At 53.0% G+C, this 27,173-nt stretch overlaps 1 protein-coding gene across 1 annotated transcript in view; it reads right to left on the minus strand.

Annotated features, from left to right (window-relative positions):
- Positions 1–27,173, minus strand: part of Agpat4 (1-acylglycerol-3-phosphate O-acyltransferase 4) — a 76,584-nt gene that overhangs the window by 25,955 nt on the left and 23,456 nt on the right. Inside the window, exon 2 of the mRNA XM_048354409.1 lies at positions 19,598–19,861. Within this exon, the coding sequence (XP_048210366.1) occupies positions 19,598–19,775 (178 nt within the window). The 5' untranslated portion in view covers positions 19,776–19,861. The remainder of the gene's footprint in view (positions 1–19,597; positions 19,862–27,173) is intronic.

A 27,173-nucleotide genomic window follows, 5' to 3' on the forward strand; every position in this document is an offset into this window, starting at 1 on the left:
TCTGTTAGCTTTAAGTAGCTGTACGAAGGAACTGAGGTTTCACAAGCCGGTCCAGAGGCACGCCAATTCCCAGGCCTCCCCAGCTCACTCGGAGACGGCGGAAGTTCCCATCTCGCACACACTGCCGCCGGGCAGCTCAGTCGCAGAGCCGGCGCTCGAATCGAGAGCCCTCGAAGGGTCAGGAGTGGAGTCCTGACATCACCCGCCTCCATCCACATTTACACACCGAGACACCGTCCTGCCTCCGCCTGGGGCGGGCTGGCTCATCATCAGGTCGGAGTTCGGTCATTCCGGGACAAAAGAAAAGCAGCAGGAGGCCACTGGAAGCAAGACCACGGACGCCGAGGGTTGAGTCTTGGTCCACGTGTGCAGCAATAATAACGCAGAGCCGTATATGGCAGTGCAGGCCTATGGTTCCAGCACTTGTGTGATCATCTATTTTCTAGATCCCTCGGGAAAATCCTCCACGATGACAAAGGCACTTTCCCAACCCCCGGCACCTGGGGCTCGTGGACACCAGCCCAGCCTCCAGCGGCACAGGGCACACAGCCCACGGGTCCTTCCCACTCCCCAACCTGGCAGGGCTGACGCTGCCATCTCCGAGACCTGATGCCAGCTTTCTCTGGATCCTCGTGGACTGGGATTTGAATTTGGGAACTCACAGTTGCCAGGCTTTCTACTAGAGCCACGCCTCCAGACGTTGGTAGACATCTTCACATTCCCTCTGCTCTTGACACCTGTAGCCAGTCATTTTGCAGCAGCGCTTAGGGCTGGGAGGGAAGCCTGGAAGGGCAGCAGATGGCCACGCCCCTTCGGCTCAGGCCACGCCCCTTCAGCTCAGGGCCACGCCCTTTCCGCTCGGGGCAGCCACTCCCCCGGAGCTGTGAAGTTATTTACCTGAGCCTGGAAATGTCAACACCAACAGACTTGATTGAGGTGTGGTCTCGGACACCCTGTCCACTCTCAACAGACTTGGCGGTCTCTCCTGGACAGCAGCTCCTTAGTTCTACTGCTCTCTCTGTGGTTCTGTTTTTGGATATTTTATCTCCTATCTTGAATACTTTTTCCTTGGGGAGGCATATAAATGAGCCTGACTCGCGGTGGTTTGTTTGGCCTTTGACTCCTCATCCTTGCCATGACACAGAACAGTAGCAGAAGCAGCAGTAAGCAGAGCCACGCTGGAATGCTGGACTTGGATTTCCTCTCAGCTGACCCTTGGGCTGATGTTGACTGGCCACGCCGGGTGGTTCCATCAGCGGCCAGTGCCGTACCACGCGTGCCACGGTATGCCCAAGATGACACAGCCATGCTGAGAAGCCCTAGGTGTAGTCAATGCTCTGCTCGCCTGTGAGATCTCCCACGTCGGAGGGGTTGCCGGGACATAACCCACTGGACGCCGAAGAGCACTGAAATGTGTTTGCTGTCTCTTGTTTCCATAGCTCATCTTTAATCTCCCGTGTCTTAGTCTTCACTTGCTTTTTTTTTCTTTCTTTCTTTTTGTCAGTCATGGGGGCTTGAACTCTGGGCCTGGGAGCTGCCCTGAGCTCTTCAGCTCAAGGCTGACCCTCTACCACTCAAGCCACAGCGCCACATCTGGTTTTCTGGTGGTCAGCTGGAGATAAGACTCTCATGGGGGGCTGGGGATATGACCTAGTGGTAGAGTGCTTGCCTCGTGTACATGAAGCCCTGGGTTCGATTCCTCAGCACCACATATATAGAAAACGGCCAGAAGTGGCGCTGTGGCTCAAGTGGCAGAGTGCTAGCCTTGAGCAAAAAGAAGCCAGGGACAGTGCTCCGACCCTGAGTCCGAGCCCCAGGACTGGCAAAAACAAAAGAAGAAGAAGAAGAAGAAGAAGAAGAAGAAGAAGAAGAAGAAGAAGAAGAAGAAGAAGAAGAAGAAGAAGAAGAAGAAGAAGAAAAAACAACTTGAAGACTCTCATGGACTTGCCTGCCCAGGGTTGGCTTGGAGCCCACGAGCCTCAGATCTCAGCCTCCTAAGCAGCTAGGATTACGGGCGTGAGCCGCCTGTACCTGGCTTCCCTTGCTCTTCTTTGGCTTTATTTTTTGTTTCCATTTCTTGGAGTTCATTTAAACAAATATTATTTTATGATCAGAGTCACATAGGTTCTATATTTTAAAATATTCCCAACGGGGTGCCAGTGGCTCAACCCATAATTCCTAGCTACTCAGGAGGCTGAGATCAAAGAATCAAGGGTTGAAGCCAACACTGGCAGACAAATCTGAGACTCATCTCCAATTAACCCAGAAAAAGCTAAAAGAGAAGGTGTGGCTTAAGAGGTAGAGAGTTGAACGAAAAAGCTATGGGAGAGGAGTTCAAGGCCCTAAGTTCAGTCCTGGTTCCCACCGCCCCCCCCCCCAACAATTCCTTTAGCTCTTTTATAACAAAGAAATGGAATATGTTTGTGTTTTACTAACAGGCTTATCAAAAGGCTTTATGCTTCCCATCTCTCAGTTTTGAAAGTGAAGAAGTGAAAGATTTATATATTCTTTCCTAACTATAACACAGAGGTCTAAATCACACTGCTTTTGTTTTGCTTAGGTATAATCTCCACACGAGTTTGCCTTCCGTGGGAAATGGCTCTCAGCTAAGAGTGATTCAGTGTTCCGCTTCTCCGCTTCTCCGGAGACATTTCCACACTGCCTGGGGCTGCTTTAGATCGTCACCCCCACCCAGGGGACAGCACCAGGGGCTGCGGCCTCGGGCACAGATGCCAGGGGCAGCCTGAGTACCCCCCTCAGCCATGGAGAGGGTAAACAGGGGGCGGAAATAGATGCCTGGTGGTTCAGTCCAGGTTTGTACCCGTCCCATCACCTACTGGTGGAGAGACTGCACTGTGCCTCAGTTTCCCCATCCATCGTGGTGGTTATAAAGTTTACATAAGCTAACACAGGCAAGAAGGACTCCTTCTCTGCACCGTGGCCTTGCGTTCTTCCCCTGGGCTGAGTGTGTGAAGGTGAACGGGGGAAACCAACCTAGAACGTGTGCTTTCTCAAATGAACACAAGACCGCACAGCTTACGGAGGGAAAGAGAGCCCCTGTCATCCAAGATTCTATACTTGAATTCTAGAAGGTCCTCAAGGCAGCAAACAGCAACACTGCCATGAACACAGTCACGACTGTAAGTGGACTCTAAGAACGGTCTCTTCCTCTGAAGCCCTGGGGTCCGTGTTTGAAATTCATGATGCATTTTGGGGCAGAGAACCCGACATTCCTCCTGAGCGTCTTTCTCTGGCTGATTACAGAATGAACATCCGGATGGAAGCGGGCTTTGGAAGGCCTGGTTTGCTAACGACAGAGACACGCCTGTTTTCTTAGTCTTTCCCACACAAACGGCACGAGGTGGCACGGCATCGCGCATGCGTTTCCGGTCCCCACACCATTCCTTGCCACACCCCCCCCACCCGCTGCTCCAATCCCAAGCCGGCGAGGCCAACCTTCAGGGCGCCAACCACATGTCCCTGGGGTGTCAGTAGCTGAATGGTTCGGGCTGCTTCACACTACCCAGTGATTTAATCAAACACACACACACACACACACACACACACACACACACACAGTGCTGCTAAGGGAAGTTTATCAACGTGGTTACATAGGGACATGTAACCCTGCCCGTCCCCCCCCCCCCCCCCCCGCCAAACATAAAGCAGATCCTCACAAGGCCTGGCTGGTAGATGCCTACAATAGCCAGGGGAGGGGGGGGGTCAGGCTGAGGGCCTCGCCATCATCCCCCCTCCCCACCCCTAAGTCCCCACAACACAACCCCAACTGAGCGTGCTCTTCCCCCCTCCCAACCCCTAAGTCCCCACAACACAACAGCAATGCTTGAGGCTTTCTGCCCCTCGGCTCCCAGGACACCAGCCCGTCCCCCAAGTCTCCGGGAGCCAAAGACTCCTTGGACACAAGCGGGCAATGCGAGGATGGAGAACATGATCAGGAAAAGGCTTTGATGTGTTTCGAAGGGCTGGCTCTCACTCTGCACCGGGAGAATCAGGGAACGGAGGAAAGGAAGGATGGGGGCAGAGGCAACGGGGAACAACGTCAAGAAGTCTAGCCTAAGCTTAGAAATTCCCCCCAAGGAAAGGGAAAGGGAAAGGAGGAGGGAGGGGGTATGAGGGACAAGGTAACAAACAGTACAAGTAATGTATCCAATGCCTAACTAACGTATGAAACTGTAACCTCTCTGTACATCAATTTGATAATAAAAATTTGAAAAAAAAAAAAAAAGAAATTCCCCCCAAACAAACAAACGAACAGAGAACTACCCCTATGATCTAGCCATATCACTCTTGGACATTTTATCCAAAACATTACAAGTTAGGATACGGTAAAGGCACTTGAACAACCATGTTCACTGCTGCTCCATTCACTATAGCCATGCTATACAAACAGGCCAGATGCCCTTTCAAGGGATAAATGGATCAAGAATATGTGTGTGTGTATGTGTATATATATGTATACACACACACACAGAGTGGAATTTTACTCATCCACCAAGAAGAATTACATCATGTCACTTGCAGGGAAATGGATGGACCTGGAAAAAAAAAATACGTTCAGCGAAGTAAGTCAGGCTCAGAGAGACAGACAGCACATGTTTCCTCACATACGTCAACGTTAGATATAAATTATAAACACATGTGAGACCACACGAAGGGCACTATGCATATAGACACAACCTCACTGCCTAAAGTGTGTTATCTGGAGGGGATAACCACCCAAACACCAGGCAGCCGCACCACGCTGTGGTGGAAGGAGGAGGCAAAGGGGAGGGAGGGCAGATAGGTTCAGAGAGGAGAAGATGGGCCAATGCAGCCTGATACCGAGTGTCAAATGTGAAAACAGAGCCAGGTGACTGGAGGGATGGGTGGGGTTGGAAGAGGCGGGGAGGAGGGGGAATGATGGACGGTGGGTCAAGATGCACTCACAGATCAGTAGATTAAATCCAAACCCCTTGGTAAGACTCCTGAAAGAGAATTTACTTTTTTTTTTTTAACTAATAAAAGAAACTCTAGGGCTGGGAATATGGCCTAGTAGAGTGCTTGCCTCGTATCCATGAAGCCCTGGGTTCGATTCCCCAGCACCACATATACAGAAAACGGCCAGAGGTGGCGCTGTGGCTCAGGTGGCAGAGTGCTAGCCTTGAGCAAAAAGAAGCCAGGGACAGTGCTCAGGCCCTGAGTCCAAGCTCCAGGACTGGCAAAAAAAAATTTTCAAAAAAAAAAAAGAAATTCTAGCCTGGTCCCGAGGTCCAGCCCGGCAAGTGAGGCTGGGTGACATCCCTGAGAAAGCCAGGGGAGGAAGAGCGCTAAAGCCAGCGCCCGCACGGTCACCACTCACACCGAGCCCAGAAATGAGCGTTATTAACACCTCAAGCCCACATGCCACCGACTCCAAGAAGGGGATTCACAAGCCAGAACACAGCGGAGAGACCCAGTGAATGGCTGGGTGTCTGCACTCAGGCAGGTTTATCTGAAATAAGAGGCCACTTTATCTCCAGAAAGCAGCGGTGAGGTCCTAATTATCTGCGGAAAGCCGGCCCGGGGCGCATCTCCCCGCCCGCGTCCCACAGAGCCGGCCTTGGCGCGAGGGACCTCAAACGGTCCACGGGGCCCGCAGGCCGCGGCCTCCTCCCCGCCCCTGATAAAGAGCCGGGACCGAGAGAGCCTCTGCTCAGGTCCCAGCTGCTCCTGGAGACACGGAGGCCACGGAGCACGCCACGACCCCACCATTCTGGTTTCTGAGGAGCTGCTCTACTGGGCAACAACGCGTCTTCTCTGTCCGGACTCACGCGCGCAGGCTGGGCTACGGCTTGGCTCCTGGCCGGGACCCACAAGTGAACTGGGGTGACTTCAATGGTCCCATGGTCCCCCCACCCCTCCTCACCTCCATTAGCAACTGCCCGACACCCTGCTGGGACAGCAGCTTAGCCCGAGGTGGCGGGACGGGGTGGGGGAGCCTAAACCAAGCGGGGAGACTCAGGTCTTTCCTAGAGAAAATGAGCCAGGGGGTGGGGGGGGGGAGTGGGAATGGGGGGGCAGGGACTGGAGCTTGGCCAGGCAGACTGTAATTCGGGGCCTAATCAGATCGGAAGGTTGAAGAAGTCATCGATGACAAATGACAGGCTCCCTTGGGGCTGGACTAATGAGCGTCATCCCGAGGGAGATGTTCAAGTACTCCAAGAAGAGGAAATTACAGGAACCAATTGACTTTCTCTAGGTCTTATTTTTACTCCAAGAGCCCTTCAGTTAAAAATAGAACACAGAAAAATGAGAGTCATTTATAAAAACCAGGAGAGAGGTGTTGTTTTTCCTGTTTCTCTCATTGGTCGTGTCTGGTTTCCAGGGCCGTCATCTGACTTGCCCCGCCACGTGGTCCTGCTGGGGTAGGGAGCCCTGTCCAGGGGGCAGTCCTAGGATCTAGCTCCATCCTCACGAGGCCAGTGGGCAGCCAGGCTTGGGGGACAAGCACCCCCACACGGAAGGGGCCCATCCAGGAGGAAGGCTCGCTCCCTGGCTAGTTAACGAGATGCTGGCCACTAGGCACTGGTGGAATAGCTAGTCGGGGGCTGGGTGCTCAGGCCTGCCTGCAAGCCTAGCTATTCGGGAGGCTGAGGATCGTGGTTTGAGGCCAGCCCAGTGCCTGAAACTCCTATCTGCAGTTCACCAGCAAAAAGCTGGAAGTGGAGGCATGGCTCCTTGAGAGAAAACGTTGAGGCCCTGGGCCCAAGCCCTGAGTTAAGCCTTGATGTAGCCACGCGTGCATGCGTGAGCGCGCACACACAGACATACATATGCACACACGCACGCACTTCTGCCAGCATGTCAGGTCAGTAACTCAGACAGACCCAGCTTCGGCCTGGGTTCTGGGCTGGGGTGTCCTGAGGCGGGGGGTGCAGTTAAGATATCACTTAGGGGCGGCTGAGGCAGGCAGCGAGAGCTGTGCTCTCCATGTGTCCTTGCAAAGCCTGACAACTCGGGGCGCTCTGCTCAGTGAAGGTCCAGGCAGCTGGCTTCCCCCGGAAGAAGTGGAGGGAACGGTGGGAGAGGAAGGGGGAAAGCCGGCAGGGGCCGCTCGAGTCACGCGAGGACTTACACGATTTACACGAGGCGCGCGGCCGTGGCGGGAGGCGGCCGGGGAGAGCCGGAGCAGCCGGACTCCCCAAGATCCCCGGGCAGGAGCGCACATTCCCCGAGCTTCCCGCGGGAAAGTGGGGCGCCCTGGGGTGGCCATGAGCTGTGCCCACGGAGCCCCGACAGGCTGCCCACCTACAGGACCCATGGCACTCCGGAACCCCAACCTGTTCTCGTTATGGTCATCTTCTAGCCTCTCTCTCTCTCTCTCTCTCTCTCTCTCTCTCTCTCTCTCTCGATTCATTATCCGGCTGGGAGTTTCTAGAATGTTAGGCTGTATCTACTCATTGATATAAGGCCATCAGTGAGCATAGTCTTTGGCCTGTGACCCGTGCTCAACAACGTGTGTGTGTGTGTGTGTGCGCACGTGCGTGCGTGCGTGCATTGGTACTGAGGCTTGAACTCATGGCCTCATACTAGACTCTTCCCACTCAAGGCTGGGGACCCATCACTGACTTGAGCCATATCGCCCTTTCTGGCTTGTTGGTGGTTAATTGGAGAGAAGAGTCTCTTGGACTGTTGTGCCTGGGCTGGCTTTGAACCACAACCCTCAGATCCCAGCCTCCTGATAGCTAGGATGACAGGGGTCAGCCACCAGGGGCTGGCTGTTTTATTTTTAACCCTGCCCTGCCTTTGCCCTAATTTGACACAAAGGGCATTTTTATCAGGGACTCTTGCTGCTGTATACACACACACACACACACACACACACACACACACACACACACACACACTACATGCCATTAACATACACAGTAATAATGATGGGAAAAGTGAGGCTGAACTCAAAGCCAGAGAGACAGGATGATGGCTGAGTGTCGGTTATTACAACTTCTTGTGCACATTTGACCTTCTCAGTTCTAAATACAAGGAAGGAAGATGTTTAAAGTTGATTTTTCCCCCTCAGTTGTATTCAGAGAGTGAAATATACTGACCCTTCACATTAGTAAATGTACATGATGGAGATTTTCCCTTTATCCATCATTTTGTCTTAGCTTCTAGATAAATGTAAAGCAGAAATTAAACGCCTCTGAAATCTGGAGAGACGGTCTTGAATCAGTCTGGATAAAATTTTGGCTATTTCAATTGCATTTTCCCAATGTCCTTCTATCAGTCCAGTGATTTGTTATTTCCTTGGTTTAACAATGATGAATGCCTCTAGTTACTATTCCTAGACCTTTCTTTTTTGTGCCTGTCCTGGGTCTTGAACTCAGGGCCTGGGCATTGTCCCTTGGCTTTTTCGTTCAAGGCTAGCGCTCTAGCACTGGAGCCAAGCTCCATGGCCAGCTTCTGGGTGGTTAATGGGCAATAAGAGTCTCATGAACTTTCCTGCCCAGACCGACTTTGAACCACACTCAGACCTCAGCCTCCTGAGTAGCTAGGATTACAGGCGTGAGCACCATCTCCCAGAGAGAACCAAATGTTTAACTGGCTGAAGTACTTGAATGTAAATACTTCAGTTCTTACTTAAATTTCCCACCCCAATCTGGCTTTTCAGTCACGTTTATCTTCCAGCTCCAGACAATTATCTAGAAACAGCACTCATTCTCATTATCTCATGATTAAGTTTAATTTCCCTTAATTTTACAAATGCTAATTAAATCTTAAAAGGCAAACAGAATGCCAATCAAAGATGTCAGCAGCGGCAGCAAAAAAGAAAAACCTCAACTTCAAAGAATGGAGGTGGTCCCTGGTGCCAGGCATGGTGGCACACTGATATCACTGGGCAAGGAGGCAGGAAGCTCCTTCCCGAGCTCCGTACACTTGAAGGGAAGCAGAGCTCTGAACAACTCCTCGCCCCCTGCCCCCACGTGCTGCTTTGTAATTATTACTGAGTCAGCTATAAAAATAATCTCAGTTGTGGTTTAAAAAAAAAAAAAAAAAGAAGAGGAAGAAAAGGAAAAGAGTCACTCCTAAACTAGGAAAGATTCTCAAACTTAAGAACCTGGAAGCCAGGCACTGGGGGCTCACCCCGGTCATCTTAGCTACTCAGGAGGCTGAGAGCTAAGGATCAAGTCCATGGGGTTTGGGTTTGTTTTGCTGTCCCTGGGGCTTGAACTCAGGGCCTTTTGCTCAAGGCTAATGCTCTACCACGTCCGCCACAGTTCTGCTTTTGGCTTCTTTTGGTGGCTGGTTAGAGATAAGAATCTCTGGGACTTGGGGAAGGAGGGCTTTGAATTCCAACCCTCAGATCTCGGCCTCCGGGCAGCCAGAAGAACAGCTGGGAGCCACAGGTGCCCTGGCTATCTTTGGGTTATTAAGACTCAATAAACACACACCAGGCAACTTCAACAACAGGCTGGAGTTATTTTCATTCCTGTCACAGCCACATCATTAATAAAGCTCAATATAGCACATACCTACTGCATGTCTTTGGATCAAGGGTTCTCTGAAGACAGTAACAACAACAACAAATCCCCGCAAACGAGTAAAGAAGAAAAAAGGGGTAGGAAAGGAAAGAAAACAGAAGGAAAAAGCCCCAAACTGCTGCCCCCCCCCCCGGTCAGTTTTGAGGCGTCCTCTTCCACTAGGCTCCAGTCCGTGAGCTGTCCACCGATCGGTCTCAAGTTTGATACGCGGCTGGGGTGGCTCTCAGGCCTGGAGGAAATGGCAATCACGCGGCCCATTTAGGAGGCAAGCTTTGCCTCCTCGCTGGAAAAAGGTTTCACAAACAGAACAACAAAACGCACGCACCGTTTTCCCAAAGGCAGCAAGGGGCTTTTTGTCCTCTTCCGTCTGCTTGTGCGGCTGGGTGGTGCCTCGAGCCGGGGCTGGGGAGGAACCGCGGCCAGTGGGCCGAGCCACATCTGGAGGCCACTCGGGGCACCCGACCCCAGGTAGGTGCCTGGGGGGGTCAGAGGTCACAGCCTGGGCTTCCCCGCAGGGACTGAACTCCTCAGTGCAGCCTTGCCTGTCTGCCTGGCTCCTCCAAAAGTATGTGGCTTGGCTAGAGTCTCCACAGAGGTTTGCTGGGAGAAGGAATGGAATCAAAGAAGGCCCCCACACAGATGGCGGGTGGAGACCAGGAAACTCCACGGCTGAGGCCAGAACTGAAGAAAGCCGGGGGGGGGGGGGGGGCGGGGGGGGGCAGGCACACCATCCAGCGAGTCACCTCTAGGCTGTCCTACGCTTGCTCTACCGGAAGCCCACACTTCCATTTCTTCTCTCTCTCTCTCTCTCTCAAATTAGTATTTACTTTATTGTTATTATAAAGATGATGTAGAGAGGGAGTACAATTACATAAGCCAGGTAATGAATACAGGTCCCTTCGAACCGTCACTCGGTTCCATCTCAAGTCTCAGGCAAGCCTCAAAGACTTCATTATCAGGCCAGCGGGAAGGCGGGAAGGCTGGGTGCTGGGGGGGGGGGGGGGGGCGGGCTCGGGCAGGCCTGGAATCCCAGCCGCCAGGGAGGCTGAGAGCCAAGCATTGCCGTTCAAAGCCAGCCCAGGCAGGCAAATCCATGAGACTCTTATCGCCAAGTAACCAGCAAAAAGCTACAACTCAAGCCGAAGTTTGAGTGGCGTAGCACTGGTCTCGAACAAAAAACTAAGGGAAAAGAGTGACACTGTCCAAAAAGAAATGTAATTGACCTGACGTATATAACTATACCCCTTCTACGCACCATCTTCATAAGAACAACCTAGAAACTCTTAAGGTGTGGCAGTGGGTGGCCCTGAAGAAAAAAAGACCAGACAGCATTAGAGAACGGCCGCTTAGCGTTCAGTGAAAATGAAGCAAAAACGTGTCTAGAAGATGACAAAGATCTTCAGTCGCTACGCAAGGAACTGCAGGTCACCACGGACGGCCTGGCTAAAACGCAGGTGACAACGGACAGCCGTCTTCAACTACCCACGGGATCGGTGGACTGGAAACCGGTGATCACGGGCAGCGCAAATGCCTCCTCTGCTCCACACCCTTCCCGCCACCCACCGCGGAGGTTTCCCGCCCGCTCTCTGGAGGAAGGACCGGCCGACCTGTGCACACCAGCCAGGCCAGGCTCGCGGCCCACGGCCAGCCCCAGCCCCGGGGCAGCGTGGCATTGGCCGCACCTGCGCTGAGTCTCCCACGGGGGCGGCCGAGCGGACACAGAGCTCCAGCGCGGCGGCGGAGGGTGTTACAAGTTTGGTGTGCGTTGCGTGTCACGTGTGTGGAGAAACCCCTCCTTCCACAGTCTTGCTTGCTGCCTCAGCCACATCCCCACGTATCTGCTTCAATTTTTCGAGGCTATCATAGTTCTACAGTGGTAACCGTTTTAAATCCCATACAGTCAACCGGGGGGAAACGTTCGGTACCAGGAAAATGAAAACTCCCCCAAACACCAGCACCGTTTTCACGCAGAGGGGGAGGGAGGCCAATGCGACGCTCTGTCACCTCACACTTTGCATTCTGCGGGGTGGTGTGGATTGTGACAGTGAATAAATAATAATTTTTAATTATGAACATGTCCTTTAAAAGAAATATTGTTTTAAAGACAAAGCCAAGAGATAGAGCCCAGGCAGGCCCCCAGCTCAAACCCCAGCGTCGGCTCGCCAGCAAAAGGAGCCGTTCAGTGCCACGCCACGATCCTCAACCGGCTTTCTGTTCTCTCTAGGACCGAGAGAAGGGTCCCAGAGGTGGCCCTGACCGCCTTTTCTTCACTGAGGACCCCGGCTGTCCTTTTCCTACAATACTTTAAATGCTGACTTACATCGCCTCAAAGGCACCATCCAGATGTCTCCTTTCTGCAGACCGGAGTTCTACGTTCCTTCTTCTCCTGAATACAGCAGTGTTCACTACTTGACGAGATCCACTAATCATCCTATTGAACCACTCCTACATAACACAGAGCCCTGCATTGCTAACCGTTTGTTTGGTTTGTAACTGTCGTCTAGAATTGGGTTCCCGCCTCTCCGTGGGTTGGAAATGTTTCCACGTTCCTGACGACTCCCGAGCCCCTGCGGTGTGTGCACTGCTGCTTTTCCGCTCCTCCGGCTCCCGAGTGTGCAGAACTCACGCTTGCCTGTGAGCACAGGGGCCAGGGGGCCTGGCGCGGTTCACTGCCAGCAGGCTCCACGTGGCGTGGCTGGTCCACAAGGCTGGTGCACGCCTATCTCCCTTGACGTGCATTATAAGCCAACGCTGTGTTCCACACTCCTGATAAGTCGGCTGGCTGCCTGGCACCCCAGCCACTCCGGAGGCTGAGATCTGAGGACCGCTGTTCAAGGGCGGCTCAAGCAGAAAAAGACTCTCATCTCCACCTAACCACCAAAAAGCTAGTCGGGGAGCCATGGCTCAAGTGGTAGAGCACCTTGAGTGAACAAAATAAGGGGCGGAGTCCAAGCCTGCAGTTCAAACCCCAGTACAGGCAACAAAAAAATGACAATGAAAGAAAAGAAAAATAAAGGAATGAATGAATGAATGAATGAGTCATAACAAGCTCTTTTTGGGGCCTCAAACGTGTCCTGGCGTCCAGCCCACTCCTGGAAAGGGAGGAATTGGCTCACCTGGAGGACTGGCTCCCTCCCTCTCAAGGAGGAACCACGGACAGAAGCCCAAGCTCCAGCGGGAGTTCAGGCTCCACGAGGTCAGTGCACACCGCCCACCGCACACCGCCCACCGCCCTCCCACAAAGGGCGGGCACACACTCCCCCCCTCCCCCCGCCCGCCCCAGGAGCCCTGACCCTGAGGCGTCCGGCTCCCCAGGCTCGCCACGCTCCGCCTCTGTCCAGGGCTCCTCTGCCAGTTGACAGGGATAAAGAAAAAACAAACAAGAAAGCCATTCAGCCAGAGCCAACGCCAGGAGCGGCCGCACGCTCTCCTCGCCGCCGGACAGGGCTTCGTCACCGGCCAACAAAGACGCCTGTCACATTTCCAGAGCCAAGTACCATTGGCGATGTCTCCACCGCAGAACCCAGACCCCACGCGGGGGCCGCGCGGCGGTGGCCATGGATAACGGGGCCCCTTGCTTCTCAGCAGCTGCGGGCCCAGGCTCGCGGGTCCTCAAGCCGGTGTCCACAGCACGCATCTCTCGGGGTGCGGGAGGGCAGGCGGCCCTGGCCGGCCCCCTCAGTGCTCAGATTCCATTCCGGACAGGATGGCACTCACGCCACCGCCACGTGCCACCCGCCCACTGGGCTCCGCGTGCTCAAGGGCGTCCTCGCCCAGCACAGAGTGTGCTCTGTCCTGTCCCTCACCCCGTCATCTCTGGGCCCCGCCGGCCCCCCACTCTCCTCTGCGAGGCTCCGTGACAGTCTGGACACGTACCCACACAGATGATTCCAGAAGCAGCCCGGTGCGAGCCACAGCCCTCTGGGAGGGAGGAGGAGAGAGACCTGATGTGGAGCCCAGCTTCGTTCCGTGGTATAACTGCTCCCGCCTCGGGGGACAGACGCCCTGCTTGCCATGGGCACCGGCCCCAGGACCACCCCTCCGTGACCCGACGAGAAGCACCTGCCCAGCTCCCGGGGTGAGCGGTCTTCAGTGGGTGCGTGTTTACTGTGTAACTTAGCGCGCTGGTCAGGCCAGTGTTTGATAACTACCTGGAAAGTCGCTGACATGTCTGTGGCTGGCTCCGCGTGGGCAGCCCACGCGGCGTGAAGCCCCGGGAGGCAGAGCTGGGCCTGTGACAGGCTGAGCTGGGACCACGAGGTCGTCGAGAGCGGGCGGAAGAGCCGGCAGCTGCTGGCAGGCAGACCCGGTGAGGAGCAGCCACCTGCCGGGGCGGAGTCGGGACTGGCCGCGGAGGACTCTCCCAGCACACACGCACAAGGGAAGTTCACCCCGGTCTTCTCGCCCGCCCTGCGGCTGACGGACCAATCCCCTCAGTCAGGCTGTGGATTCTGGGCGATGCTAGGGCCACGTTGGTCACGCGTGCCCACGGACACGAGCCCCGGGCGGTGTCAGGAGAGCGCTCACGGCCGGCCCGTGGACGTGGCCCCGAGAGAGCAGCAGCAGGACGCGGGGAGGGGGCTGGCCGCCTCAGGGACGGAGGGCGGGAGAGGTGCTGGTGTCAGAGGCCGTGAGGACAGAATTGCACATGCGCATGGGTGTGTGTGTGTCGGCATGTGTGCGCACGCACGCGCCAGCCCGGGGTTTCAGCTCTGGGCTTGATGCTCTCCTTTGGCTTTTTGCTCAAGTACTGCATTCTATTACTAGGGCCACATCTCTGCTTCCAGTTCCTTTGGGCACGACACACATTGCACTGGAACAAATGACACGAAGAAGGGGCTGGTTTCCACCTCCACGAGCCCTGGAATCTTCTGACCCATGCCAGGCCCGGGCTTCTCGGACTCAGACAAAAAATGATCTTCACAGTCTAGTACTCAGCAAGAGTCGGCCTTCAAAGCACACCTCGCTTTCATTATGGTTGAGTTACACACAACCCCTTTCTTTCTGCCAGCAATAACTAGGAGCCGAAGCAATACACAGGGAGGTTTGTACTTAGAAAGCATTCGAGGGTCAGCCACAGAGCTCAGGGTTGCTCGGAACGTCACCTTGCCCGGCAGAGGGGTGGGTGAATAGAAAACGAAAACTCAGCAGACTTCATGACCGTGTGTGTGTGGTCTTTGCCTTCAGATCACCTACCACAGCCAGAGAATCACCACAAGACTCATTCCTCCGCGTGTTTCTGAACCTGTTGATCCGTTCAAAGCATGGCTTGTAGCTGGGTACCGGCGGCTCATGACTGGAATCCTAGCCACTTGGGAGGCTGAGAATGGGCGAGGCCAACCCAACAGTGAGGTTCACAGGACCTCCTTCTCAACCCATACCCGAACACAGTGGCACAGGCTTGTCATCGGGGCCGGGGGTTGCTATTGGGAGTATTGGGTTTCCAGAAAGATCTATGAGACTCTCTATCAAGGGAGGAACGCCAGACCCCGTGGTTCACAGCTGCCATTCCAGCAGCGATGGGAGATGAAACACAGGCAGATCACGGTTCAGGTAAAAAGTGAGACCCTGTCACAAATTAACCAGCAAAAAGCATGTTTGGAGCCATCACTCGGTGGCAGAGCACCAGAGTTCGAACCTCGGTACCACCAAAAAAGAAAACGCTAAGCCCACACCAGAATTCCAATTCTGAAGTCTCCCACGGTGCGTGCAAATTATGTGAAGTACAGGCTTCTATACAAGTGCAAGTCACATTGTCTTGTTACATCTGATTCTGATTAGAGAGGAACCTACTGCTGGCGTGGAAGAAATGATTTAAAATCCGCCATGCGAAGCTTGGCCGGCTCTCCCCTGTTCTTTGACTATGAAAACTCTTCTCTCTCCAGATAGGGCTCCCGCTCCAGCCCATCTCCCGCTTTCTCTGTCCGCCTCTGGAAACTTCGGGGCTGTCCCATAGAGACCTGAATCCCGGAGACCCCGTCTAGCGCACACAGCTAAGAAAATGCATTGTGCGGTGCTGCCTTGAATTACACCCAACGAGCCACAGCACATGGGTTATAAGTTTTGTTGGGTGGTCTGTTTGTTTTTTTGCCATTTCTCAGTCAGCCTTAGGACGTTACAAGCGCTCTAATCCAAAACACTCTCACGTCGACACACCTCGTAACAACACCACGATCAGTACCAGACAGATTCTCACGCCGGGCCTCACGAATCATATTATTTCTTCTTGGAAGCAACGGCACGGGGCAGAGACTAGAGGTGAGGGACAAGCTTTCAGGAAGGGGATGGAGCCGGTGACCTTGACCGCCTCATCTCTCCAGTGGACCCCGTCCCCAACGCACGAGAGACTTGACCCCACGGGGGAAAGGTGGGGGGCCCCAGCAGCCTCACGAGTGCGTGAACTTCTAGAGCATCCGTGCCGCCTTTCCAAGCTGGAGCCCCGAGAAAGGCTGCGCTCCCTCCCCGCCTGGACTCCTCCTGGCAAGCACCGCCGTGACGGTCCCCCACCCTGGGTCCCAGCAACCGGGCCAGCGGAGGGACCCTGCCACGGTCCCACACCACGACGCAGCCCCGTGCAGCCCCCACGGGTGGGGGGGGGACGGAGGAGGGGTTTCGGTGGGTACTTGCCCCAGGAGGAGCCGCAGTCCTGCCGGCCCCACCTGCCCGCCCCCAGCTGGCCTGTGACGAGGACACCCGCCCTTCCTGGGGCAGCCCGGCAGCGCCACCAGCATCCCGAGGCCCGGGCCTGAGGAGCGTCCTCACGCCCTGGTGGGGACAGTGGCCATCTGGACCCATCGATGCCACGCCCCCTCCCTGCTGGGCCGGCGTGGCGGAGCGGCGTCTCGACTAGCAGAGAAGTCCCACAAGTCCCATCGCCATGGCCGATGCCCACGGCCGGTGACGAAGCCGCCCAGACGCCACCCGACTGCAGCCGCCCAGGGGCAAAGCCAGCGCCCCGCCGCGCGGCCGGAGGAGAGCCCGCCCTGGGAAGACGACCCCACCACGCCGGCGGGCGTACAGGATGCAAAGAGCAGCACGGGGACGCGGAAGCGTGGAAGGCGAGGCAGCAGGACCCCGCCAGGGAAACGCCATACCTCTCCAAAGGAGAAAACAACACGTTGCCTTAAAGGAAGTCCAAGTGCAATGACGATAAAGAAACTCTGAGATGCAAGACAAGGAGGTCCACTTCCACTCTGCTACTTACGCCAAGAGAGGAGGGAGTCAAATTATCCTTGCTTGCGGCTGGCATGATGTTAGACATAGAAAAACCGAAAGACTCTACTAAAAGTCTGCTAGACTTGATGAACGAATTCAATAAAGTTACGGGATATAAGATCAACATGCAAAAATCAGCAACACTGTCTATACAGCAGTAATGGAACTGCAGAGAAAGAAATCAAGAAAGCATTTCCATAATACCTATAAAATACCTAGGGATAAAGGAAGTGGGAGATCTCTACAATGTAAACTGTTTAAGACATTAGCAAAACAAATTAAAAGGGGAAGTTCAAGGTGTGGTTCAGAGACGTCCTACCTGTCCCAAGGCCCCCAGTTGGGGCCCCAGCACCATCACAGGAAAAAGAGAACCTGAGAAAGACAAGGCCACACACCCCACTACGCACACAAATAGAAAGGCCTCCCCTGTGTATGGATTCAAAGAACTGAAGTTGTTAAAATGTCTGTGCTATTCAAGGTGATCCACAGAGTCACGGAAACAGAAAGCCCACGTCTAAGATTGGTGTGGAAGCACAACAGACTTGTCACAGCCAAAGCAACGATGAGCAAAGGAGCAAACCTTACAGTAGCTGGCTTCAAAACTTACCACCAAGCTCTAGGAATCCAAACAGCATGGTACTGGCATAAAGACAGACACATAGAACCGTAGGACAGAGTCCAAAACCAAATCCAATACTGGTGAAAAGCCCGGCCTCTCAACAAATGGGATTAGGAAAACCAGTTGTCCGTGGAGAAGAAAGAAACTAGACCCCATCGCTCACCAGAGAGAAATTCAACTCAAAACGGATCCAAGGACTGACCGCAAGGTCTGAAACTATGAAATGTCTAGACAGAAGCCTGGGGGAACCCGCAGGGGACTTGTTCTTCACAAAGATCTTTTCGATAGGATCCCTAAGGCAAACCGGAGGTGGGAAAGTGAGCCACAGCTGCAGAAGCGAGATCAGCTCTCCACTCCCGCGGCACCAGGGGCTGCTACCACAGCAGTCCTTGGAGGTCTTTCAGAATCGTTCCCAGAGGCTGGGAATGTGGCCTAGTGGCAAGAGTGCTCGCCTCCTATACATGAAGCCCTGGGTTCCATTCCCCAGCACCACATATACAGAAAATGGCCAGAAGGGGCGCTGTGGCTCAAGTGGCAGAGTGCTAGCCTTGAGCAAAAGGAAGCCAGGAACAGTGCTCCAGCACTGAGTCCAAGCCCCAGGACTGGCAAACAAAAACAAAAACAAACAAACAAAAAAAACAACATTCGTTTACAGAGAGAGGATTTTGTAATGGATATGACAATTATTCTGACCTGTCATTAATTGCGTGTTGTATGTACGTATCCATGTCACATCACACCTATGGGTATGAGTAATTGTTATATATTAACTAAAACCTGAAACTGTAAAACTCAAGTATGGCGGACCATGCTATAAATCCAGCACTCAGAAAGCTGAGGCAGGAGGATCTTGAGTTCGAAGCCATCTTGGGCTATGTAGCAAGATCCCAAATAAATGAATAAATAAAATTTAAAAAGAACCCATTAGGTAGGCACACAGTAACTCATTTGGATGACTATAAACAGCATACAGATTTTTGCACTCACCATCATCTAAGGTAACACATTATTAAACTGCTCACTTGGAAAGAGCTCATATTTTGATAGTTTTACAGCCATGTATACAAGTGTTCATTTTCTACTGTGCATTTCCTACTTTTGAGAACAGCTTGACGCTTAATTTGCTTCACCAACAGCAACAAGAAAACCTATCTCTACATGTCCCAGTACACCAATTTATCTTCTTAATAATTAAGACCCAGGACAGCCAAATTAAAACAGCTTAGCACAGGCACACATACACCTACAAAGTGAAGGTGAGTGAGTGTATTGTAGTCACGTCAATTCTCTGGTTGGAATATCTAACTCTGGTTATGTAAGAAGTTACCACTGGGGGAAAGTAGCTGAAGGGTACTAGGGATTTCCCTGTATGGATTTTTGCCATTGCATATGAATCCACAATTGTTTCAAAAATAAAAAGTTGTGTTAGAAAGCAAAGAAATAGGTCAGGTGTGGTAGCTGATGACTTTAGTCCTAACTACAGAGGTACAGTTGGAGAAGATGGCAGTTAGAGACCAATAAAATCTTATCCAATAAAAGCCAGGACTTGATGCTATGGGCCTGTTATCTCAACTGCTCAGGAAGCATAAACAGGAGGATGGCAGTACAGGTTGGCCAGGTAAACACAAGACTCTATTTTAAAAAGATACAGCCAGCTTTAAGGAACTGTAACCCCTCTGCACATACAATCACCTTCATAATAAAAAGATGTTTAAAAGAAGCCAAAGGGCTGATCCGCAGATCAAGGGGTACAGCACCTGCCTAACGAGCAAGAGGTCCAGAGTTCAAAACAGTACCATTAAAACACGAAACAACGAGGAAACAGAGGCAAGGAAGAAAAGCCTATGGTCTATTGCTACTTAGTTTTAAGATGCATACGTATATTCCATCCCCAGCATGGCAAAAAGAAGTGTGTAGACATTCTGTCTCTATGTGCGTACACACAAAGTCCCATTGCACACAACGGCAGAGCTGCGTGCTAGTTCCCTAAGGAAGACAAAGAAACCACTCACACCGATGGCTTCTGAGAAGTATGCCCTTCTTGCTAGTCAACGTTAGGCTGACTGGCATTTCTTACTCAAAAAGAAAAGTGGGGGGGAGGGGGACGGCGGTTGGAAAAGTGAAGACAAAATGAACCTTTCCAGGACAAAGCAAGGCAAGGACAGGAGGAGAGCCTGGCGCTCTGCACCCCCAGCGACAGCGGAGACACAGGCCGGGGGGGCGGACAGCGAAGGGGTCTTACGGCTTGAGATGCAATAGGACAGCCTGCAGTTGATCTTCCGGAAGAGCTGCTTGTCGATGGGCCAGAGGACCAGGGTAAAGAGCTGAAGGGTGTTGACGATGAGCCCCGAGGCGATAAACACGTAGCAGAAGACCAGGTGGCACAGGAACTGAGATTTGAGCAGCCCCACCAGGTCCATGATGTTGGGTGCCTCTGTCCAAAAACCAGCAAGCGCCCACAGGGGGTTATGTCCAGAAGGGAGAGATCCCGGACTCAGGAAAGCGTCTGAAAGTACAAACAAACATGAAAGCTCAGCAAACATAGGGAAGGGGTGTGTGTGTGTGTGTGTGTGTGTGTGTGTGTGTGTGTGTGTGTGTGTGTGTGTGTGTGTGTGTGTGTGTGTGTGTGTGTGTGTGTGTGTGTGTGCTGGGGCTCGAACTCAGGACCTAGGTGCGGTCCCAGAGCTTTTTTGTTCAAGGCTAGTGCTCCAACCATTTGAGCCACGGCTCTACTCCCAGCGTCTCACTGGTTAAGTGGATGTAAGTGTATCACGGAATTTCTGCACAGCTAGCATGGAGCCACAATTCTCAGATCTCAGCCTCCTGAGTAGCCAGGATTCCAGGCCTGAGCCACCAGTGCCCAGCAATAAGGTACGTTTTATAGCCGAGCAAAATGCTCTTGAAAGGGGAAATCTGTGCTTGAGATTAAAGTCGGGGCACACCAGGTGATGGGTTTTTATTGGGCAGACACCGAGCCTGTGCTTGCTTGCGGTCAGGCCTCCGGTCAGCCCTCAGGACACTCCTTGGAGGTGGGTACCGTTACTGGAGATGAGGACGGAAGGCCTGCAGGGCAAGGAGCACTCTAACTCCTTCCCTGCCGCCCAGCGGGGCCAGGCGGCCTTCCACACAGGTGCTCACGCGGGCACTCTGCTACTGCTGTCACCTTGCTGTCACCCATCGTGGGGCTGCCAGCTCGGCCACAATTACTGTGAACTCCATCACCGGCTCCCCAGCGCCTTAGGACTTACACACGCCATCCACACACGAGGGGAGCACAATTACGTTTCAATACTTATAGGATGATTTAGTCAAGGTAACAGAGGGCTGAGCTTTGCAGATATCTGTGAACAAGTAACTTCAGAGAGACAGGCAGGCAGGCTTGCACGCGTGCGTGTGTGCACGTGCACACACACACCTTAAGAGTTCTAAAGTCAAGCTGGGCACTGGTCACCTGAATCCTAACTACTCCGGAGATCTGAAGATGGAAGTTCAAAGCCAGCACGGACAGGCAAGTCCGTGGGACCCTTATGTCCGATTAACGACCAAAAAGGCAGAAGCGGAGTTGTGGCTCCAGTGGTAGAGCACCAGCCTTGAGCAAAAAAAGCCAAGCGAGACATCAAGGTTGTGAGTTTAGGCCCCAGTACTGGCACAAAAACAGCAAGGAGTTCTACGGTCAAAAGCACCGTGCAGAGAGACAGGCAGACGCCACGGTCTCGTGTGTCTCCAGCTCCGGCATGAGACACTGCCGTGATTGTGCCAGTTGGTATCTTCCGCCTTTGTGGACAGGTGAAGGCGGGGGTGTAAACACACTCGCTGCTCCAGGAAGCAAGGACCTCAAGAAGGACTCAAGTTTTAGGATGAACTTTCTAGCAGCGACAGTTGACAGATGCTAGGTTTGTTATAGTCTCTATTAATTACGGCCCCAAACCTGAGCGATCGGGTCACAGTTTCACACCTTCGATCTCATTCAAGACTCCCGCAGACCCCACGAGACGACTTGTGCTATCTGTTTTCAGCCTAAGAATCGGGGGCGACTCCTAGGTTCCCACCATGGCCGACTTGATCACAGACCCGGGAACTCGTCTGGAACTCCTGGCTGTCTTTCCCCCACCCATCCAGGAACCGTGCTTTGGGGTATGAGGTCAGGGTTATCGCTGACTGGCACCTCCCTTTGTGGAGCAGCTCAGAACGTAATCACCCCAACAGCTAAGGCCAGCATGGCCTACAGTGAAGTCCCGGGCCCCGGAGAGTCCCCAGAGTGAGAAGACGGGAAGCGCCCCTTTGTCGTAGGTCTGAGCTATGAGGGCAGTCACAGCAGACCCGCTTGTGCTTGAACGTGGCAGGTGTGCCATGGTTCTGTGCTGCTCCCCAGAGACGGAGGGACCGAGGAACTCTGCGCGGATGTCTCCGGAGCTCCCCAAAGCGGAGACGCCCGTTCTCCGCGCCCCATCTTCACTCTATGGCACAAATCCAGACCCTACGGGGCTAGACTCGGCCGTTCCCGGCTCCTTCCCAGAGCTTCCGGGCTGTGGAACTCCAACACCCGCCAGCGGGAGGAAAAGACCGCAAGCCGGCACGAAGCTCAACAGCCACCGTGTGCCCGACCTTCGCGGACACATGGGGGGGGGGGTGGCTGACACTGGCAGCCGCCAGCTGCTTGAATATTCATGCATTGATTCATCAGCCCCACATTAGCTATCAATAGCTTTAAAACAAACAATCTGCCCAGAGAGAGAGAGAGAGAGAGAGAGGTCTGATTCTATACTGAGATTCTGGAGACAAACTCTCCTCGACGACCTCGAAACGACCTTTGCTTTGCTGACTGAGCACCACGGAGAGGAAGCCGGCTGACGTGGGGCGTGTAGGGAGGACACGTGGCCTTCCTCAGGTTCCAATACAGTGTAGGAAAGGATGGGAGAAAAATGACCCTTCGTTTTCCTCGTGAAATTTCAAGGGACAGCTTGCTGGCAGGTCAGTCCCGGCTGGTGCTGTACTAAGCAGGGTATAGCATGGTATCGGTGATATTAGGGGGTCCTGGGTGTTCCATCGCCACACGCACGCTCACGTCCCTGCCCTCCACTGGGGAGCCCCCCCTCCCCCCCGCTCCGCGCCCCTCGGGCTCTGCAGTTCACCGGGGAGCTCGGTTCTCACGTCCGGTTCTACTTTTGCCCTAGAGAAGAGTGATCGTCGGCTTTTAATCAGAATCCTAAGGACGGCGTCACATTCTGGAAGCTTCTTCCTCCGCCAGGCACTGCTGAGAAGGCAGAGGTGGTTACGTGGATGGGGCGTGGCCGCGGGAAAGGACTCAGCTCTTCCGAGGGACTGAACTGGTTCTCAGAGTAAAAGTAAGAGGAGCCACCTCGCTCTTCCGCTTCCCAACGGGGAGCGTGACCTTGCGTGACCTTTCACTCTCCCCAGAGCCGGTCCTCCGGATGTGCCGGCCCAGGCCACCCCCAAAGTCAGCAGAGGCAGGCACCGCGCAAGCGACGTCCAGAACTAAATAAGCACCTCTTCTTTCTGTATTACCCAGCTGCGGGCATCTTGCGACAGCCATGGGGAATGGACTAATAGAATGATCCCCAAATTTACATCCCAAACCCCCCACCAAAGTTCACTGAGGAATCATGTAAAAAAGAACGCAGTAAAAATAAAAAGGTGCTCGGTTGGCCGGGCGCCGGAGGCTCAGGCCTGTGACCCCGCTACTCGGCAGGCTGAGACCTGAGGATCGCGGTCCAGAGCCAGCCGGGCAGGAAAGTCTGTGAGACTCTCATCTCCAGGAAATTACTCAGAAAAGGCCAGAAGCGGAGCGCTGGTCTAGGCACCAAGAGGCTCCGGGACAGCGCCCAGACCCAGACAGTTCAAGCCCCACTCCTGGCAAAAACAAAAACCCAAAACCAGTGCTGAGTTTGTTAACTAATCACGTAGAGAGATCAGGCTAAATTATCTAGGAGTGCTTTCTCCTCGAATATGGCTAGTTGTGTACCAGGCTGAGGAAATGTGATTTAAATATCTAAACAGCGATGGAAACAGCCAGAGGAGAAAACACTCTAAGACGCTTTGACTATTTCCTCTGCAGCTCTGAAGGCTCTAGAATGTGAGGGGAGGAGCCAGCCAGTCCACCTCGGTCATGTATTATATTTCAGGCAAGGACACGGCAGAGCGTTTTGTACAATTGCTGCTGATCCTAGCAACCCCTCAGGGCATCTATAAATCAATGATTACGAAGGTCCTTCACATCCTTCCAAGAAAGATCTTAAGATATCTCTGACCATCGAGGCAACGCTGAAGAACTCACCTGCTCGAAAAATCTACAGCTGTGCCGCCTTTCATTTGTTTGGAACACTGTAAAATGAAAGAGCATGCCAGGCCCATGCCTTTCATTCTAGCTATTCAGTTGGAAGCCAGCCCCGGCAGAAAAGCCCTTGAGCAGCAGAAGGAAGGAGGACACTGGAGGCGTAGCTCTACTTTCCCAGGCGACAGGTAGCTTAGCAGATTTTGAATTTAATCATTTGACACAGTCTGATCACCCTCAAGGGCACACTGAAAAACAGTTGGCTGTGCATCTGTGTTAAATCAGTTCTAGCTGTTTGAAAAATAAAATAAGGAACTGTCACTCATGTTGGGGGAAATTAAAACATAGTGAGTGAAAAGGTTCACAAGGAATCTTGACCCTATCTTATAAAATAATCATTTGAATATGTACGCTCACATATACATCCCTATGAATCGTTCACATCTACCTCTATCGATCTATTCATACATAGATATCTATTAATAGTGGCTACATTGTGGTGGAAGTATTATGACTTATTTATTATCTCTTATGATTCTCTCTCTCTCTCCCTCTCGCCTCGAACTGTGGTCTTCCAGATCTTGGCCTCCTAAGTTGGACGGTAGGTATGAGCCACAGATTCCTGGTTGGCTTATTTCTTCTTCTCCGTGCCTTTTCCTGTGGTGGGAGTGACTGTGACCCGGTGGGGACAGGGGTGGCCACGCCCCTTCCTGGTCTCCGGGACCGGAGGTGGGGCGCAGCCCCAGCTTGGCCCTGGAGTAGAGAGCCTCGCATGGCCCTGAAGGAGGAAATGACGCTGCTGGCTAGCAGTTCCAGGGAGAACCGTCCTTTAAAGTGGACAGACAGGCGATCCATCATCCACCAGTCAGCCACAGACAGGGAGAACTCCAGAATGTGAAGAAACATGGTCACCAGGAGGCCTGCCCCGTCTGCAGCGCAGGGGAAGAGCGCAAGGCACTGGGGGCCGTCACCATCACCCAGCGGGCCGCTCAGGCCTCAAACTCCAGCCAGGCGGGGCAGTTCGAGGCGTCGCCCCCCCCCCCCCCCCCCCCGGCCGAGTCCTCGGCCTGTTCTCTCACCCGGAGAGCACCCGGAGAGCAGACACACCACCACCAGAAGGTGGAGGGTGGAGGCGATGCACTCCTGAAACACCTACTGGAGAGCAGCGAGGACGAGGTGCGATTTTCTCTCATTTGCAAGAAAATAAGAAGGCAAAGTAAGGGGGGCGGGTAAGATAATATTCCTCTGGAATATCTGGGAAAGCTAATGATACGTGAATCAACCCCGTTTTCCTTCTGTTTATCTAGATGCTGATATTCCACTAAGGTAACTTTGTTTTTAGTGCTGATACTGGGGCTTGAACTGCCTGGGCACTGTTCCTTGGGGTTTGGGGTTTGGGTTTTTTTTGTCATTCAGAAGCTCCGCAAAGAGCTACCTGTCGCGCTTTACCCCACGTTCTGCAGCTAGTGAAGAATCACGAGGGCCGGGCACGGTGGCTCAGCCCTGAATCCCGGCTGAGAGCTCAGGTGGCTGAGATCCGGAGCTGACGATGCAAAGCCAGCCTGGGCAGCTCCCTCTGCCCGCCGACCCCCCTCTAACCAGCCAACAGCCACAAGAGCAGGTGGCGCCCAAGCGCGCGGCAGAGGGCCAGCCTTGAGCTGCAGGCGCTAAGGAAGCATGCGTTCCAGTCACCTGGGGGGGGGGGGGGCGGGGGACAGGCTGAGCCCTAGTGGGATCAGCACTCTCAATGGCTTGGTTGTTTTTTGTGTTTTTTTACAGACTCGCTCATTCATGATTGATATTGTAGAACCGAATCACATCAAGGTTGTAGGGAAAACGAAAACCGCCTTTCTTCTAAAGAAATCAAAGAACCCCCAAAATAATGCCCATGTCAATTTCACGTCATCATTAACACCTGAATATACATTATTGAGAATCCTTTGACTTCAAAATCCAAAGGCGCTCACAGACTTGAAAGAAACACGAATTCTCCTACACTGAGTTGACAAGCCCCAGGTGGGCTGGCTGGTCCCATTTACGGATAGTTCTCCATTCCGAAGGAGCGGAGATAAGATGGAACTCAGGGCCTTGTGCTGAGTGCAAATCCTGACCATCGAATCAGAAAGCAACTGGACACCCATAACAGGATTGTACAGATCTTCGTACCACTTGATCTTGGAAAACCCATTTGTAGGACACAATTTGCTTTTAGGAAAGTCTCTGTATACACAAATATTTAACAACTACTGGGCATAAGCACCAAATAGGAGACACCCAACTTATGTTTCTGAAATAAGGAAATAAAAAGGTGAACCGAGGAGAATTACCCAGCATAATGGAGGAAGTGAGACTATAACAGATCCGTAGGAAATATTAAACAAATAAAATTTTATTACATGAACCATGGCCACAAATTTAAAATCAAGTATAGTGAGACAGAACCAGGCAAGGTGGCTCATGCCTGTAATCCTAGCTACTCGGGAGACGAAGACCTGAGGACTCGAGTTCAAAGCCAGGGAAGCCCATGGGATTCGTATCTCCAGTTAACCACCACAAAGCCAGAGGTGGAGATGGGACTCAAGTGGTGGAACACCAGCCTTGAGTGAAAAAGCTAAGGGACAGAGCTCAGGTCCTGAGTTCAAGTCCCAGAACTGGCACACACACAAAAAGTATAGAAAGCCAAAAGCCTAGTCAAAACATCAATAGCAGTAATCTCTGTGTGCACACACACACACTTCCCACACATGTATACACATGCACGCCCAGAGTGCACACACATCACACGTGTATACACATGAACACGTGTTGCTCACATGCAGTATACCACACTTATGCAAGTCGAACCCTCCGGAACCCGGCACTGGTCCCAGACGGCCACTTAAGCATCTTCATCCTTAGGAACAAATGGACTAGGAGAGCTGCTACGTACATCCTTTCCAGACTCTTCACCCCCTCCCGCCTGCAGAGAAGGCCCCCCAGGAGGCGGGGCAGCCAGGGGAGTCAAAGGAAACACAGGTACTAACAGAGAGCAGCAGCTAATGAGGGGGTGCTCTGGAAAATTCTGCTTCTGGACCAGCATCTTCGGTCTCTAGGACAGAGGACAGCCAAAGACAAGAGTGTTCCGGAGGGGCTGGGAATATGGCCTAGTGGCAAGAGTGCTTGCCTCCTATACATGAAGCCCTGGGTTCGATTCCTCAGCACCACATATATAGAAAATGGACAGAGGTGGCGCTGTGACTCAAGTGGTAGACAAAAACAAAACAAATAAACAAATGGCAATTCCTCTGTACAACTACTTAAAAAAGGGAAATAAAAAATAGCATTAAAAATAATGTTCCAGAGAAAAGAGGAAAGAGATGGCTGCCACCCGGAAGCAACGAATGGAGTTGCTTTCTGAACTCCGGAGATGTAGATCACTCAAGTTAACCAGAGTCTCTGGGAAAATAGCAAGGAACTTTGTGCACCTCTGAATTAGTCACTCAACTCCTGGTCTGGACAACAGACTAAGTTTAGTTTTGGGACTCCT

This window comes from Perognathus longimembris, chromosome 9 (genome assembly GCF_023159225.1).
Source record: "Perognathus longimembris pacificus isolate PPM17 chromosome 9, ASM2315922v1, whole genome shotgun sequence".
Classification (NCBI taxonomy): Eukaryota; Metazoa; Chordata; class Mammalia; order Rodentia; family Heteromyidae; genus Perognathus; species Perognathus longimembris.